The sequence below is a fragment of the Mytilus galloprovincialis genome, chromosome 8 (assembly GCF_965363235.1).
Source record: "Mytilus galloprovincialis chromosome 8, xbMytGall1.hap1.1, whole genome shotgun sequence".
NCBI classification, from domain to species: Eukaryota; Metazoa; Mollusca; class Bivalvia; order Mytilida; family Mytilidae; genus Mytilus; species Mytilus galloprovincialis.
In genome coordinates this window covers 16831250-16849390 of record NC_134845.1, presented here as the reverse complement: position 1 = coordinate 16849390, position 18141 = coordinate 16831250, and the positions used below count along the sequence as shown (strand labels likewise).

Sequence of the window (18141 nt, the reverse complement as noted above, 5' to 3'; positions counted from 1 at the left end):
TCCAAGACAGTTCTCAGAAATGGATGGACCAATCTTGATGAAACTATGCTATAATGTTGTCCACCATGTGAAGTTGTGCACCTGACTTTGGAATGTGCAAGATGGCCGCGGTTACCATGGAAACTAAAAAAATGTAAAAGAAAATCAAAATTCTAACTCTTTCGTTATAAGAGCCAACCTTATGAAACTTTGTGCAAATGTTGGTGGTGGGGCCCCGAGGTACCAACAATACTTAGAAATTTCGTAATGGCTGCCATTGCCATGGAAACAGGAGAAATGTTTAACATAGAACATTCCAGAACATCAATGTTAAATTTATTCTAGAGACATTTTATGTTAAATGATGGTATATAATTATGGTGAGAACAAATTGCAGCAGCAGGTTGACTTTGGAATTTTCAAAATGGCCGCCGTTACCATGGAAACAGCAAAAATACGAAAAACTTCAAAATGCTTCAAATTTATTGAAACTTATAACAAATGTTGCTTAGCTTATGTAGACTTGACTTTTGAGTTTGGAATTTCCAAAATGGCCGCCGTTACCATGGAAATTTCAAAAATTTCAAAAATTTCAAAATGCTCCAAAATTGATGAAACTTTACGACAATGTGAATAGACATCTGTAAATGCAGTCTTTGACATCGGAACTTTCAAAATGGCTGCCGCTCACCTGGCAATAGGGGAAGGGTGCCATCCGCTATTGCTTGCAATCGCAAATCTAGTTAAGTCACCAAAACGGAGTTTTTGGCGACTTATTGTTTTTGTATCGTTTCTTATTATTATTATTCTTATTCTTCTCTTTCTGACCACTTAAACTGTCCTACCATTTTTTAGGAAGCAGTAGAGGATGAACACTTTATATTTATTCTGGGTATAGGTCTGCATCATGGGGGTTGCAGAACCCAATGTCCATGATACCAGGGTGTCATCTTGGCATAATTAGGGGGGCTCAAAGATGGGTGGAGTCATTTTTTTTTTACATTTCCTAAATTTTCTGCTGTAACTAGAGTAGATGGTATTATAATTTCTTTTATGAATATTTAGAGACACATGTCTGCTTCAACTTGGAACTAATTTTATTTCAGTAGGGGGTCTCCTTGGCATAATTTTAGGGGGGTGAATTTTCATAGAACATTCCAGAACATCAATGTTAAATTTATTCTACAGACATTAAATGGTACTTCATTGTATATAATTATGAAGGGAACAAATTACAGTGGGGGTTGGACTTGGGAATATTCAAAATGGCCGCCGTTACCATGGAAACAGCAAAAATATGAAAAACTTCAAAATGCTTAAAAATTATTGAAACTTATAACAAATGTTGCCTAACTTATGTAGACAAAACTTTTGAGTTTGGAATTTTCAAAATGGCCGCCGTTGCCATGGAAACGGCAAAAATGTCCAAAAATTTCAAATTGCTTCAAACTTGATGAAACTTGAAACAAATGATGCGTACCATATATAGACATTACTTTTGACTTTAAAATTTCCAAAATGGCCGCCGTAACCATGGAAACGGCAAAAATGAGAAAAATATCAAAATCTATTCAATTAAATGAAACTTTACACATAGGTAATGTGGCATCATAGATACCACAGAACAATGATTTGGGGTCCGTTTTGGTGACTTTTGTGTTAGCATCCTAACACAGGATTACTTGTTTCTTATTATTTTTATTCCACACTTTTTGTCCGGCTTAGTTCTCAGAATTGAATGGACCAATGTTGATGGACCTATAACATAATGTTAATCACCATGTGCAGTTTTGCACCTTACCTTGGAATTAAGAAAATGGCTGCCATTGCCATGGAAACAGCAAAAATGTGAAAAATAGAAATGTGTTCCAATTAATATGAAACTTCTATGATATTAAGAGACTCATGCACACTGCAACATGGTACATTTTTTTTTCAACTGGGGGGTCTCTAGACATAATTTGAAGGCGGTGAATTTTTCATGGAACATTCCAGAACATAAGTGTTAAATTTATTCTAGAGACATTAAATGGTATATGATGGTATATAATTATGGAGAGATCAATTTGCAGAAGAAGTTAGACTTTGGAATTTTCAAAATGGCAGCCGTTACCATGGAAACAGCAAAAATATGAAAAACTCCAAAATGCTTCAAATTTAATGAAACTTAAAACAAATGTTGCCTAACTAATGAAGACTTGACTTTTGAGTTGGGAATTTCCAAAATGGCCGCCGTTGCCATGGAAACGGCACAATTGTTAAGAACAGAAAAACGTACATAAAGCTATGAAAACTGAAAGAAAGATCTTTTGTTATGGATATATCTACATTTACTGATGGAACATTTCGAAATGGCTGTCGTTTAGTGGCAATTGGGGAACCAGGGTGACATCCGCTATTGCTTGCAATGGCAATTCTAGTTATGGCACCCTCAACGGAGTTGGGGTGACGTATTGTTATTCTACGTTTCTTTTTTTCTTATTATTATTATTTTTATTTTTCTTCCACGCTTTTTGTCCAGGCCATATCTTGGCACTGTATGATCGAATGGTCATGGAACTATACTATAATGTTACCCAGCATATGAAGTTTTGCAAACAGGGTATGGCATCATCAAGATGGCTGCTGTTGCCATGGAAACTGATAAAATGTGAAAAAAAATGCAAATTCTAAATCTTTCATTATAAGACCTAGCTGGATGAAACTTTATGGTAATGTTCCTTGGTATGTCTAGATGTTGTGACAATATTAGGAAATTCCAAAATGGCCGCCATTGTCATGGAAACAGGGCGAAAGTTTAACATTGGCCCTATGGGAAAACACATTCAACCTGCATTTCCTGCAACAATATCAGATCAAACCTTCTACAACTTCATGGATATATAACATGGCATGTCCCAAAGTGGCACCTGTCTTTGGAATTTTGGAAATGGTACCCGTTACCATGGAAATAGCAAAAACTTCAAAAATTTTAAAATGCTCCAAAATTGATGAAACTTTACAAGAATGTTAATAGACATCTGTAGATGAGCTCTTTGACTTTGGAATTTTCAAAATGGCTGCCGCTCACCTGGCAATGGGGGAAGGGTGCCATCCGCTATTGCTTGCAATGGCAAATCTAGTTATTATTATTATTTTTATTCTTCCACACTTTTTTGTCCATTCTATTTCTCGGAATTGGCTTGAACAATATTGATGGAACTATACCATAATGTAGACCACCACATTCTATAGTGCAGTGGGGTATGGCACCATCAAGATGGCTGCCGTTGCCATGGAAACGAAACAAATGTGAAAAAATCCTGTTTTTTGTTTTGGTGAACTGTTTTGATATGCTTAAACTCAGAAACATTATATTTTGATACAATGTAGGTGCCGGCCATATACAGGTGTTGGATGGTTTTGGCACTCATTGGAACTACTATGTTGCCATGGAAACTACACCAAAAATTTCAAAAATATCAAAATGCTCCAAACTTTATGAAACTTCACAGTAAGGATGAGCAACATTGGAAGATGTGGAATTTGGCGTTGGAATTTCCAAAATATCTGTAGATACCATGGAAACAATGCAAAAAGGTCAAAACTTTGAATTTTCACAGAACATTCCAGAACATCAATGTTAAATGTATTCTAGAGACATTAAATGGTATATGATGGTATATATGATAATGGAGGGGGAAAATTGCAGCGGGGGTTTGACTTTGGAATATTCAAAATGGCCACCGTTACCATGGGAACAGCAAAAATTTCAAAAATTTCAAAGTTCTCCAAACTTAATGAAACTTTACAAAATTGACAATTGGCATGAGTAGATGCACTCTATGATTTTGGAATTTTCAAAATGGCTGCCGCTCGCCTGGCAATGGGGGAAGGGTGCCATCCGCTATTGCTTGCAATGGCAAATCTAGTTATGTCACCCGATCGACAATGTCGGGTGACATATTGCTTTTCCTCTATTATTATTATTTTTCTTCCACCTAATTTTGTCCGGCAGTTTTCTCAGAGCCAAAGTAACCAATCTGAATGATAGTGCACTATAACAAGGAACCCTGACTTACCAGTTGCAGTGCAACTTTGGAACTAAAAAATGGCTGCCATCACCATGGAAACGGAAAAATGGTGAAAAAATATAATTTTGGAGTTAGGTGAATTGTTTGAGAATGCTTAACCTTAAAATCTTTAGATTTTAATACAATGTAGGTGCCCACTATATACTGCTTTGGGATGATTTTGGCAATCATTGGAACTGCTATGTTGCCATGGATACTACACCAAAAAATTCCAAAATATGGAAATGCTCCAAATTTTATAAAACTTCACAGTAACGATGAGCAACATTGTAAGATGTGGAATTGGGCGTTGGAATTTCGAAAATGTCTGCCGTTACCATGGAAACAATGCAAAACAGTCGAAAAACCTTAAAGTGGCAATAACTTTCTTAATATGGTAGGTCAAATGGATCGAAACTTTGATGGTATGGTCCCTCCCATGTACCAATGTGGTATATGCCATTAAATTTTGGGAATGGTCTCTGTTGCCATAGGAACCTTCACAAATGTCAAAAATTTCAAAAATTTCAAAATGCTTCAAAATTGATGAAACTTCATATGATTGTAGACTATCAAGTCTGCATGAGACTTTTGAAGTTGGAATTTCCAAAATGGCTACCGTTGCCATGGAAACTGTAAAAATGTCAAAATTCTCAAAATGCTTTGAACTTAATGAAACTTGATATTATTGTTACCTGACAAGTAAAGATGAGACTTTTGACTTTGAAATTTTCAAAATGGCTGCCGTTGCCATGGAAACAGCAGAAATGTAAATTTTTAAAAATGCCCTGAATGTACTGAAAATTTACAGAAAGATGTATTGCCATGCATATATGTGCATTCATTGTTAAACAATTTTTAAATGGCTGCCGCTTAGTGGCAATTGGGGGAAGGGTGACATCCGCTATTGCTTGCAATGGCAATTCTAGTTAAGTCACCAAAACGGAGTTTTTGGCGACTTATTGTTTTTGTATCGTTTCTTATTATTATTATTCTTATTCTTCTCTTTCTGACCCCTTAAACTGTCCTACCATTTTTTGGGAAGCAGTACAGGATGGAAAATTTATATTTATTCTGGGTATAGGTCTGCATCATGGGGGTTGCAGAACCCAATGTCCATGATACCAGGGTGTCATCTTGGCATAATTAGGGGGGCTCAAAGATGGGTGGGGTCAATTTTTTTTTGCATTTCATCAATTTTCTGCTGTAAGTAGAGTAGATGGTATTATATTTTCTTTTATGAATATTTAGAGACACATGTCTGCTTCAACATGGAACTTTTTTTTATTTCAGTAGGGGGTCTCCTGGTATAATTTTAGGGGGGGTGAATTTTCATGGAACATTCCAGAACATCAAAGTTAAATTTATTCTAGACACATTTAATGGCATATGATGGATATAATTATGGAGGGAATAAATTGCAGTAGGGGTTAGACTTTGGAATATTCAAAATGGCCGCCGTAACCATGGAAACAGCAAAAATATGAAAAACTTCAAAATGCTTCAAATTTAATGAAACTTATAACTAATGTTGACTAACTTGTGTAGAATTGACTTTTGAGTTTGGAATTTTCAAAATGGCCGCCGTTACCATGGAAATAGCAAAAATATTAAAAAAATCAAAATGCTTCAAATTTAATGAAACTTATAACAAATGTTGCCTAACTTGTGTAGACTTTAATTTTGAGTTTGAAATTTTCAAAATGGCCGCCGTTGCCATGGAAACAGCAAAAATATTAAAAAAATCAAAATGCTTCAAATTTAATGAAAGTTATAACAAATGTTGCCTAACTTGTGTAGACTTTAATTTTGAGTTTGAAATTTTCAAAATGGCCGCCGTTGCCATGGAAACAGCAAAAATGTAAAAAAAATAATTTAATTCTTCATATTGAATTAAACTTTACACACACATTATTTGGCATCAATGATACCGCAGAACAATGATGTGGGGTCCGTTTTGGTGACTTTTGTGTTAGCATCCTAACACAGGATTACTTGTTTTTATTAATCTTCTTCCACACTTTTTGTCCACGCTAGTTCTCGAAATCTAATGGGTCAATGATGATGGAACTCTACCATAATAAGGACCCCCATGTGAAGTTGTGCATCTTCCTATGGAATGGTCCAAGATGGCCACCGTTTCCATGGAAACGGTAAAAATGTTAAAAAAAATCAAAATTCCAAATCTTTCATTGTTAGACCCAACTGGATGAAACTTTATGGAAATGTTCCTTGGTGTGCCCTGATATACCGACAATATTTAGAAATTCCAAAATGGCCGCCATTGTCATGGAAACAAGGCGAAAGTTTAACATTGGCCCTATGGGAAAATACATTAAAGCTGTATTTTCTAAAGGAATATAAGATCAAATCTATTAAAACTTTATTGATATATTACGTGGCATGTCCCAAAGTGGCACCTGTCTTTGGAATTTTGGAAATAGTAACTGTTACCATGGAAACAGCAAAAATTTCAAAAAATTCAAAATGCTCCAAACGAGATGAAATTTTACAACAATGTTGATAAAAATGTCTAAAAGCGTTCTTTGACTTTGAAATTTTCAAAATGGCTGCCGCTCGCCTGGCAATAGGGGGACGAGGGTGCCATCCGTTATTGCTAGCAATTACAAATCTAGTTATGGGACCCTCAACGGAGTTGGGGTGACATATTGTTATTCTACGTTTCTTTTTTTTCTTATTATTTTTATTATTCTTCCACACATTTTGTCCATCGTGTTTCTAAGAATTGAGTGATCCAATATTGTTGGAACTATAACATAATGAGGACCCCCATTTGAAGTTGTGCACCTTGCTATGGAATGGTAAAAGATGGCCGCCGTTTCCATGGAAACAGCACAAATGCGAAAAAAATCAAAGTGTTCCAAACTGGAAGAAACTCCACAGGAATGTTAACTGGCATGTGCTGATTTCCAGTTTGACTTTGGAATTTTCAAAATGGCTGCCGTTACCATGGAAACAGCTAAAATATCAAAAATTCTAACTCTTTCGTTATAACATCCAACTGGATGAAACTTTATGAAAATGTTCTCCAGTATGCCAAGATGTCAAGACAATATTTGGATAGTTCAAGATGGCCGCCGTTGTCATGGAAACTGGGGCCAAGTTTTGCATTGACCCTATGGAAAAATGCATAAAATCAGCATTTTTTCAGAGAGTGGTGCACCAAAGTAAATGAAACTGTATTGATATATAACATGACATGTGGCAAAGAGATGTACGCTTTTAGAATTTTGGAATTATCTACTGTAACCATGGTTGCAGCACAAATGTTCAAAATTTCCAAAAAAATCAAAATGCTGCAAACTGGATGAAACTTTACAGGAATAGTAACTGACATGTGCGGAGTTGCATTTTGAAGTTGGAATTTCCAAAATGGCTGCCGTAACCATGGAAACAGCAAAAATGTCCAAAATTTCCAAATGCTCCAAACTTTATGAAATTTTACAAAAATGATGACTTGCATGTGTAGATGCACTCTTTGACTTTGAAATTTTCAAAATGGCTGCCGCTCGCCTGGCAATGGGGGGACGAGGGTGCCATCCGTTATTGCTAGCAATTACAAATCTAGTTTTTCTTATTCTTCTTCCACACATTTTGTCCTTCGTGTTTCTCGGAATCCTATTGACCAAAGTTGATGGAACTTTACAATAATGAGGACCCTCATGTAAAGTTGTGCACCTTGGTATGGAATGGTAAAAGATGGCCGCCGTTTCCATGGAAACAGCAAAAATGCGAAAAAAATCAAAGTGTTCCAAACTGGAAGAAACTCCACAGGAATGGTAACTGACATGTGCTGATTTCCAATTTGACTTTGAAATTTTCAAAATGGCTGCCGTTACCATGGAAACAGCTAAAATATCAAAAATTCTAACTCTTTCGTTATAACACTCAGCTGGATGAAACTTTATAAAAATGTTACCTGGTACGCTAAGACGTCAAAACAATATTTTGATAATCCAAAATGGCCGCCGTTGTCATGGAAACTGGGGCTAAGTTTTGCATTGACCCTATGGAAAAATGCATAAAATCTGCATTTTCTCAGAGAGTATTGCAACAAAGTAAATGAAACTGCATTGATATATAACATGACATGTGGCAATGAGATGTCTGCTTTTAGAATTTTGGAATTATCTACTGTAACCATGGTTGCAGGACAAATGTTCAAAATTTCCCAAAAAAATCAAAATGCTGCAAACTGGATGAAACTTTACAGGAATAGTGACTGACATGTGCGGAGTTGCATTTTGAAGTTGGAATTTCCAAAATGGCTGTCGTAACCATGGAAACAGCAAAATTGTCCAAAATTTCAAAATGCTCCAAACTTAATGAAATTTTACAAAAATGATGACTTGCATGTGTAGATTCACTCTTTGACATTGAAATTTTCAAAATGGCTGCCGCTCGCCTGGCAATGGGGGGACGAGGGTGCCATCCGTTATTGCTAGCAATTACAAATCTAGTTCTTCTTTTTCTTTTTCTTTTTCCGCCACTTTAAAAAATGAACTTGTCCACAGTGTTTCTCCAAAACCACTTGTCAGATTTACTTAGGATTTCATAAAATGTTAGACTAACATGTCTAGGTGAGCCATCAATCGTTCGTTTGTGCATTGGGGTCTATTAAGGGGTATTTTGGGGGGCTAAAAAAAGGGAGGGGTTTACTATAGAACCCTATGGGATTTTATTTTAGAAAATTTTCAAATGAATATAACTTTAAAACTTTAAGTGATAAACACACACAGTCTTCAGAAATGATCAAGTGACAATAAAACAAATCACGTGAAATAAAGGGGGAATCTCTAGGGGGTCATCCCCACCCCCTTAAATTTGAGAATATGCTATTATCTTGTAAAGGGTCTAAATCCCCACCCCTAAACCATGTATATTCTTGAATGGGACGATAAAACAAATTTAATGAATTAAAGGAGAAGTCCCTGGGGGTCGCCCCCACCCCGTTCAATTTGAGAATGTGCTATTATCTTGTAAACGGTCCAGATCCCCACCCCTAAACCATATATATTCTTGTAGGGGACAATAAAACAAATCAAATGAAATTAAAGGGAAGTCCCTGGGGGTCACCCCCACCCCATTCAATTTGAGAATGTGCTATTATCTTGTAAACGGTCCAGATCCCCACCCCTAAACCATATATATTCTTGTAGGGGACAATAAAATAAATGAAATGAAATAAAAGGGAAGTCCCTAGGGGGTCACCCCACCCCCTCTTGTCTGAAAACTTGTAAACGGTCAAGATCCCCACCCCTAAACCATATATATTCTTGAATGGGACAATTAAACAAGTCAAATTAATATGGGAGCTTTGTTTGGGAGACTTCGTAACAGCATCCTGTTACAATTACTTCTTGTTTTTATATATTTTTTAACATTTTTCTTTTGATCTGTTCTATAGAAAATTTAAAATATTTCGAATTATGAAGTATTTATAATGATGCAATTATATCTCACATCTATAATATTGTATGTATGTCATGTATATGTTTTATTTGTTTGAAATAAAAAAAATCAAAAATCAAAAAAAAATCTAAGAGCAGGTTGCTCTGAGGGATATGATTGCCATTGTTTTCATTGACACAATACATGTATAGCTGGATAGTATTATTTTCAAAACTAATTCAACTGCACATGTAACATGTGTAAAATGTAATTTACATAATCTGAATGGTTACAATCCCGGATACAAGTGTATGAACAATGTACTTATTGTGTTTTATTTTTGTACTATCAATTCCAAGTTTACTTACCACAGCAGTCACTGAGACTCAGAGTGAGAGAAGGTATTTCACTTCGTATTGTATCACCTATTTTCCTAGTACTTTAATTCTAGGAGGAACCCCATTCCTAACTCTTTAAATATTTAATTTCCTTTAGGTCAGTGGGCATGATTCCTTTCCGTACACATTCCTCGGTTTAAATTGCGATCGTTTTAATATAATACTACGTTAATCGACAGAGCAAGTTCATTTTTCTTGACGTGTCGTTTATCGTATTTTGATTCAGAATTGACAGCAGTTACTTCCAGGAGGGAGATAACTCGAAACGATAATATGGAAGACTCCATTTCGGCTGAAGGGGTGTTGTAGTTACACCTTTACGATGTGGACTACATTTATTTTAATTTAAATGATGCATATGATTTTAAATTATGCAACAACAATAACCCTCAATAGCAGACAGACATAGAAAGGATCCCATGAGTTTCAAATTAATCAATGGAGTGGAGAATCCAGTGCAACCATTCAATCTGATACCCCTTGAAGTCAAGAAAACTATACGCATGCACATAATAACCTAAACAAACCCTGGACAAGAACGTATATTAAATGTTAATTAAACAACCTAGATGGTTCTCTATTTCTTTATGGAAGTACAATACCAAATATCAGTTTCATAACGGTGACAAATAAGAAAAACTCCACTTCAGTTCTTATATGACAGAATACTAACACCTAGTATAAATTTATTTAAAGAGCTAAAGTGGTTGAATTTCAAATCAAGAATTTCATATCATAAACTTCTTCTTGTTCATAAAATTCTAAACGATAAAGCACCTGATTACTTAAAGGAACTCTGTTGTCCAATTGTTAACCTACATAGTAGAAATCTAAGGTCATCTGCAAATAATAATTTAGCTGTTGTACGACCGAACACAAATTCAATGAAGAAATCTTTTGCATATAGCTCATCTATACTTTGGAATAAACTACCAAATGAAATAAAATGTTGTGAAAACCTGGACACTTTTAAACAAAAATGTGTTGATTTCTTGACTATAAATGATTTATAACAACTTGTCCAAATATTCTAAAAATTTGTATGTTATGTATATATATATGAATTTATTTTTCTCTTGTTCTACAGACAGTTTATAGTTAGTATGAATAGTGCATTAACATAATATGTTAGAAACTGTAAGCTTTGTAATATTTGTACTGTTTATTCTTTGTGAGGGCCTCAAGGTAGATTAGCGAAAGCTAATTGAGTAACTCTCTTTAAATAAAGTCATTACTTACTAACTTACTTACTAAATAGATTTATCGGAATTCAGAGAACTCTCACATTTTATCAAAACTGGGGAATTCCCTCTGACGTGTTTCTAAATTTATAAAAACACTAAATATAAATACTGCTTAATTCTGATTTTCCATGTTGTTAAAAACACGCATATAAGTCAAGGGAAATGTCAAATATGAAGATTATGAGAAGAACATTATAGGAAAGTTGTTTAAGTTCAATCCTTTTGTTTGTTTTTACCTTTTAAAGCAAGACAATCATAAGAATCTGAGATCTTCCTTAATGTTTAGAATAAAACAATTGACATGAGGGCATGGCCCTGAGTCAATGGTATAAGTCCACAGATTGCTTGAAAGCAATCGTATTCCAAAAAAATCTTTATCTACTATCAAACAAATTTATACAAGCAAAAAGCAACTTTATAAAAAAGATGATATCACTCAAATACTGTAAATTTAGAAATTATTGTGATGTTTTTATTTTTGCAAAAATGTGCCAGGGTTATGAATCTAAACAGGATTTTTTTCAATATATGGCATAAATTAAAATCGCATTTCATCTAAAATTACAAAATCGTAATAATAAATGCAAACAAAAATTTCTGCGAATTTACAGTACGTAAAATAGCAATGATAGTATGACATGGGTAAACGCTTTTTTCTGAACTAATCATTACAGTACATTGTTTAAAATAAAAATTTGTTTTTTTCTTTTTCCTAATTTCTTTAAAAGGGTTATCCTTAATAAAATAAGAGCAAGTAGGAAATTATGGACTAGTTGAAGATGGTTGGATAAAGTATGTGCTATTTACTAAATATTTGCCATACCATTAAACATAAAGTAGCATATATAAGAGTCATACCTAGTTTTTCCAAAAATATTTTGAATTCAGCATCTGTCATTTTGCCAAACTTTGGATCTTGTTTCCTATAGGATGACTGAAAATAGAGGCAACCATGTTCAAGCTAGAAAAATACTCCAAATTTTATTTTTTTCAATAACAGCCATTTATCATTTTCAGGATTATCTAAATATCAAGGTCAATGATAAAGTTAACTGTTTTCAAGATTTTGTTAAAAATATATTACAATATGCTAACTTACCTATGGTGAAAAAATGGCCAAATTATTTTGTTAAAATATCTAAAATATGATGTACATAAAATGTGACAAAGTAGTTTTTTTTTCTTCTAAAGGAGGGCAGCTTAACTCTTTTATTTATATAAATAACCACATTTGCATGTTAACATGTACATGTAGGCTCATCTATATATATATATATTATCACACATAAATAGACAATAACTGTTTAGTGTCTTTAAATATCAGCTGTATTTGTACGAGGCTAGGAAACAAGGTGTATGCGAGCTTTTAGCGAGCTACTATACCTGTTTCGAGCCGAGTACAAATATAGCTGATATCTAAAGACACTAAATAGTTATTGTCTTTATCCTGCAATTAGTTCTGTATATTGTTTGTGTTTTGAAAGACACAAAAACTAACATATTTAGCATTTATTTTCGATTTGTAATCCCTTGAGGCCCGCGTAGTAATATCAAAATCACACATTACGCTGAAAACAGGTTCTGAAAAAAGAATATTGAATGGTGAACAATAATACATCGCTCAAGGTGAATAATTATGTCTTTTAACATAACAACTAATTTCAACAGTAAAAACAAATAACAAAACATTGTCAAATTTGAAACAGAAGTGTACGAGTTGTCCTACGCTTCAGACTTGATATTCACTAAACATGCATGCTGAAATTGACATGGTTGATTTTGTAACACAATCATACACATTCAAGTTTTGAAATCGACAATTGTCATCGTCATTGGAATGCAACTGGAATACACATTCTGAGGTCACACAGGTTCAAACAGTACTCAGTCCGGCAGTGGGCGGAGCTTTAAAGCGATATCTGTATAGTATACAGATACATTTTTTTGTACATATAGCGATATCTGTAGGGCTGTATCTGTATAGTAGGACACCCAATTGGAGGATAAAAGCTAAAAAATGATTGAACCAAAAAAATCATGGTCTTTTTACAATAGCTCAATGGCTCTATGTACTTATATGTAATGTGATGCTCTGGATACAAACATTAAATTCAATAGTTCTATGTACTTACATGTGATGGTGATGCACCAGATATAAACATTTTCAATGGTTCTATGTTGTATTTATTCTTCAATTTTCTAGCAACCTCAAAACTCAGTAATGATCCCAAACTACAATGTTTTATAAAATCAATAAAAACTTTTTTTTTATTATGAATACTGTCATGACTGTATATATCAACTAATAATAATTTAAGGACCAATTTAATTGAATGGCTTAAAGGATTAAAATAACATTACATGAATAGAAACTCATCAATATGTAAACCTGGTTGCAATTGTACAAATTTGCATATAATGAAATCAAATCACAGCAAAGTTGTATGAACATAATCTATTCTCAAAAGATGATTGATTGATTGTTGTAAACTAAAAGTCCATATGAAATTGATTTGATAAAGAACAATGCATTTCATCACTTACTGGTTTATTTCTATTCTTAAACTCAATTTTCTTTAATAACATGATAAAAATGAAAGAATTGCTAAATCAAATATACCTGTGTCCAAAAAATGCAAACTTTTTCTTAGAAAATTTATTATATATCTTCTCCACAAGATCATCTACTAAGGGATTAAGTTCTTTCAAACATGGCTCCTTAAATCTACTCTCTCTTCCTGGCAATGTAATGGCATGAACTGAAAACAAAACACAATTATCAGTTTAACATACAGGTGATAAATAAAGTAAATAAAACTTCTGAGATATTCATAAAGAATTTTAAGGATTTTTTTGTTTTTTCTAGATCTTCTTTCCTGTTTTTTTTCAGTCTGCATGCTACAAATTACAGCATGTAAAATTATGGTTCATATTTTTCTTTATGTGATGCTAATACCATTCATTTGATGTGTTTGAGCTTTTGATTCTGTCATTGGACTAATATATACTAGGGACTTTGACTGCTGGTTAACAAACTTATTTCCTGTACATATTGCTCTTGGAGCATAAACAGAAAGATCATGTTGATGAAATACCTATATTTCTTAATATCTAAATTACCTTCAATAAAATCTGGCAAATCTTTTCCCCAGAGTGCATAAAAATTGGAGCCACCTCCTGCCCATGGAAAACAGATAAGGTTTACATTTGCAAATTCTCTGGCAAATCTACAGTTGAATAATTTGTCTGCCATTTAGAAGCCTACAAGTTAAAAAAAAAGATAATTAATATATTTTATGTGTTGATTTATTAGCCAATCATTTCAAATATTTGAAAGTTAGTAAAACTACATACATGATATATTGATCAACATCTTTTCTAACATGTCTAATGATCTATCCAAAGAATGTATACCAGTAAGTATTCTTTTTCTTTTCCAGTGACATGGTGTCCTTTTAAAGCAGCAATTCTCATTGAACTACATTTGACATGTATAAATGATGTATGTTTAAAATAAACTTTTGATAGCAAATGCCTTTGAAATCTAATTCAGTCTTGAACCTCTTAGAGTATATTATTGTTTTCTTTTAAAGAAAAAATCATTCATTCCAGTAAAAAAAGTAAATTGACAATTGTGATATCATCAGGTTTACAAATACATGATGCAAAATTACTGATTTGATTAATAAAAGTTTGTATTTTAAAAATGTTAACTACAAAGGAGAGGCAATAGATACCAGAAGAACATTCAAACTCATAAGTGTAAAATAAACTGACAGCACCATGGCAGAAAAAAACAAGAGGCTGTCACAACGACAGCAAACCGGATTTATTAACATTTACTTTGTGTCCTGGCAATATCACTAGAACCATTACTGATGAATGGTGAAAGTGAAAATCGTCAATATCAAATTTGACCTCCATTTTCATTTTTGTCATCACTATCAACATATTAAAATTTGAAAAGCTTAGATTGAATGATTCATGAGTAAATGCAACAACGTGAATGGAAACACCATCTTACGATCTTTCAAGAACCATAACTCCTGAACGGTAAAAGTAAAAATCGTCATTACTGATCTTGACCTCTATTTTGTCTTCAGTAACAACATATAAAAATTTCAAAAGCTTTGGTTGAATGGTTCATGAGAAAATGCTCGGACACAACTGGAAACACCATTTTTCAATCTTTCAAGAACTATAACTCCTGAACAGTAAAAGTCAAAATCATCATTATTGAACTTGACCTCCATTTTGTCATCAGTAACAACATATTAAAATTTAGGGCTTTGGTAGAACAGTTCATGTGTAAATGCACGGACAAACAGGAAACTCCATTTTTCAATCGTTCAAGAACCATAACTCCTGAACGGTAAAAGTCAAAATCGACATTATTGAACTTGACCTCCATTTTGTCATCAGTAACAACATATTAAAATTTGGAAAGCTTTGGTAGAACAGTTCATGCGTAAATGCACAGACACGACTGGAAACTCCATTTTTTCAATCTTTCAAGAACCATAATAAACTCCTGAACGGTAAGAGTCCAAATCGTCATTATTGAACTTGACCTCCATTTTGTCATCAGTAACAACATATTAAACTTGGGAAGCTTTGGTAGAATAGTTCATGCGTAAATGAATGGACACGACTGGAAAATCCATTTTTCAATCTTTCAAGAACCATAACTCCTGAACGGTAAAAGTCAAAATCGCCATTATTGAACTTGACCTTCATTTAGTTGTCAGTAACAACATATTAAAATTTTAAAAGCTTTGGTTGAATGGTTCATGAGTTAATGCACGGACAACATTTGATTGCCGCCCACCCGCCCGCCGTACATCCCCAAATCAATAACCGACATTTTTGTCACAAAAATCCAGTTAATGAACAAATAAATGTTATCTCATTCACTTTAATTTAACTCCAAAATGTATATACAATGTAATTGTTAAAGAAAATCATTAAGGTACGTGGCATTAATCCAAGTTTTAACAGCCATTTGACAGCTCTATCAACATAATCAACAGGATTTCAATTGTTTTTGTGTCTAATTTTATAAGTGATTTTTTATTGAAATTCTGTTCTTTAATCAAAAAAAATCTGTTTATTGCAGCCTTTGACATATGATATATATACCCTAGCAATAAGTTTAGCCAACTTTGTTTTTAATCGTTTATAAATAAAATTATTTAAAAAGTTTACAAATTGGATAAAGTAAACAAAGACATGAAAAAAGCACACACTCTTAATTTCTCAATGTCTCATAACTTAAATTACATAATGTTAAAAGAATGGTGAATTTGAAAAAAATATTCAACTGTTGATCACTTTTTCAGGAAAAGAGAAGAGAATAGAAACAGGGTCAAAGAGATAACAACCTGACCCAAAAAAGCAGAAAACTGTGTTGACCCTCATTTACCAAGTAAGGAGCTTCTGGCTTTTGTCAGTCTTGTTTGATTTTTAATTTTTAGTTTCTTCTATACATTTTTTTAAAAAAATTTTGGAGTTTAGAATGATGTCCATCATGTTTATTATCACTGAACTAGTATATATTTTTGTTTAGGGGCCAGCTAAAGCACACCTCCAAGTTATCCAATCATTTTTGTCGAGCCTTCGACTTTAGTCGAAAAAGCGAGACTAAGCGATCCTACATTCCGTCGTCGGCGGCGGCGGCTTCCACAAATATTCACTCTGTGGTTAAAGTTTTTGAAATTTTAATAACTTTCTCGAACTATACTGAATTTCTACCAAACTTGGACAGAAGCTTGTTTATGATCATAAGAAAGTATCCAGAAGTAAATTTTGTAAAAATAAAATTCCATTTTTTCCGTATTTTACTTATAAATGGACTTTGTTTTTCTGCGAGGAAACATTACATTCACTCTGTGGTTAAAGTTTTAAAAATTTTAATAACTTTCATAAACTATCCTTGATTTGTACCAAACTTGGACAGAAGCTTGTTTATGATCATAAGATAGTATCAAGAAGAATATTTTGTAAAAATAAATTTCCACTTTTCCGTAATTTACTTATAAATGGACTTAGTTTTTCTGCGAGGAAACATTACATTCACTCTGAGTCTCTGTGGTTAAAGTTTTTAAAATTTTAATTACTTTCATAAACTATCCTTGATTTGTACCAAACTTGGACAGAAGCTTGTTTATAATCATAAGATAGTATCAAGAAGAAAATTTTGTAAAAATAAATTTCCACTTTTTCGTATTTTACTTATAAATGGACTTAGTTTTTTTGCCAGAAACAAAACATTCACTCTGTGGTTTAAGTTTTTAAAAGTTTTATAATGTTCTTAAACTATCCTGGATTTCTACCAAACTTAGACAGAAGCTTGTTTCTGATCATAAGAAATTATTCAGAAGTAAATTTTGTAAAAAAAAAATTCACTTTTTCCGTATTTTACTTATCAATGGACTTAGTTTTTCTTCCAGTTAACATTACATACAGTCTGCAGTTAAAGTTTATACAACATTTATTAGATTCATAAACTATCCTGGATTTTTTACCAAACTTGGAAGCTTCTTTCAATCAAAAGACAGTATCGAGAGGGAAATTTTTATTGATGTTTTTCCTCATTTTGTTGAGTCTGCGATTAACAGCAAAAGTATGCGAGACACTGGGTTCCGCGGAACCCTTACAAATTTTTTAATGGGATTTTACCCTTTTTCATAAATGGGACGAGTTGGTAAACAAGAGTGAGGTGATTTAGAGAGTGGGGCGAGTAAGTACGAAAGTAGAACAATTAGGTGTGGGGCGAGTTGGTAAAAGTGGGGCGATTAGGTATGGGGCGAGTTGGTAAAAAAGTGAGGCGATTTTCCAGAAAGGCAATTTTTCATGGATTCATGGAATAAATAAAACATTATATAACTTTTTCTGATTGTATTGGGCTGTTCGAACATTACAAAAATACTTCTCCAAGACCTTAAAAGCGACTGATCCGAAGCTATACCTGACAGTGTATTTTTACCGGTCAACTGCTTTCACTTTCCACGTTTCCCTAGATCCAAAAATAGAACAAAATTTCATGTTTATGGATCT

At 33.4% G+C, this 18141-nt stretch overlaps 1 protein-coding gene across 3 annotated transcripts in view; it reads right to left on the bottom strand.

The window, feature by feature from the left end:
- Positions 1-18141, bottom strand: part of LOC143085200 (S-acyl fatty acid synthase thioesterase, medium chain-like) — a 47456-nt gene that overhangs the window by 13245 nt on the left and 16070 nt on the right. Inside the window, exons 1-5 of one of the 3 annotated variants that reach the window (XM_076261431.1) lie at positions 18071-18133; positions 14206-14346; positions 13706-13844; positions 13218-13317; positions 11944-12019 (exon numbers count right to left, since the gene is read on the bottom strand). In XM_076261431.1, the coding sequence (XP_076117546.1) occupies positions 11944-12019; positions 13218-13317; positions 13706-13844; positions 14206-14338 (448 nt within the window). In that variant the 5' untranslated portion in view covers positions 14339-14346; positions 18071-18133. Of the gene's footprint in view, positions 1-11943; positions 12020-13217; positions 13318-13705; positions 13845-14205; positions 14347-18052; positions 18134-18141 lie in introns of those variants that run through there. The other 2 variants (XM_076261433.1, XM_076261432.1) reach the window with 2 other exon arrangements.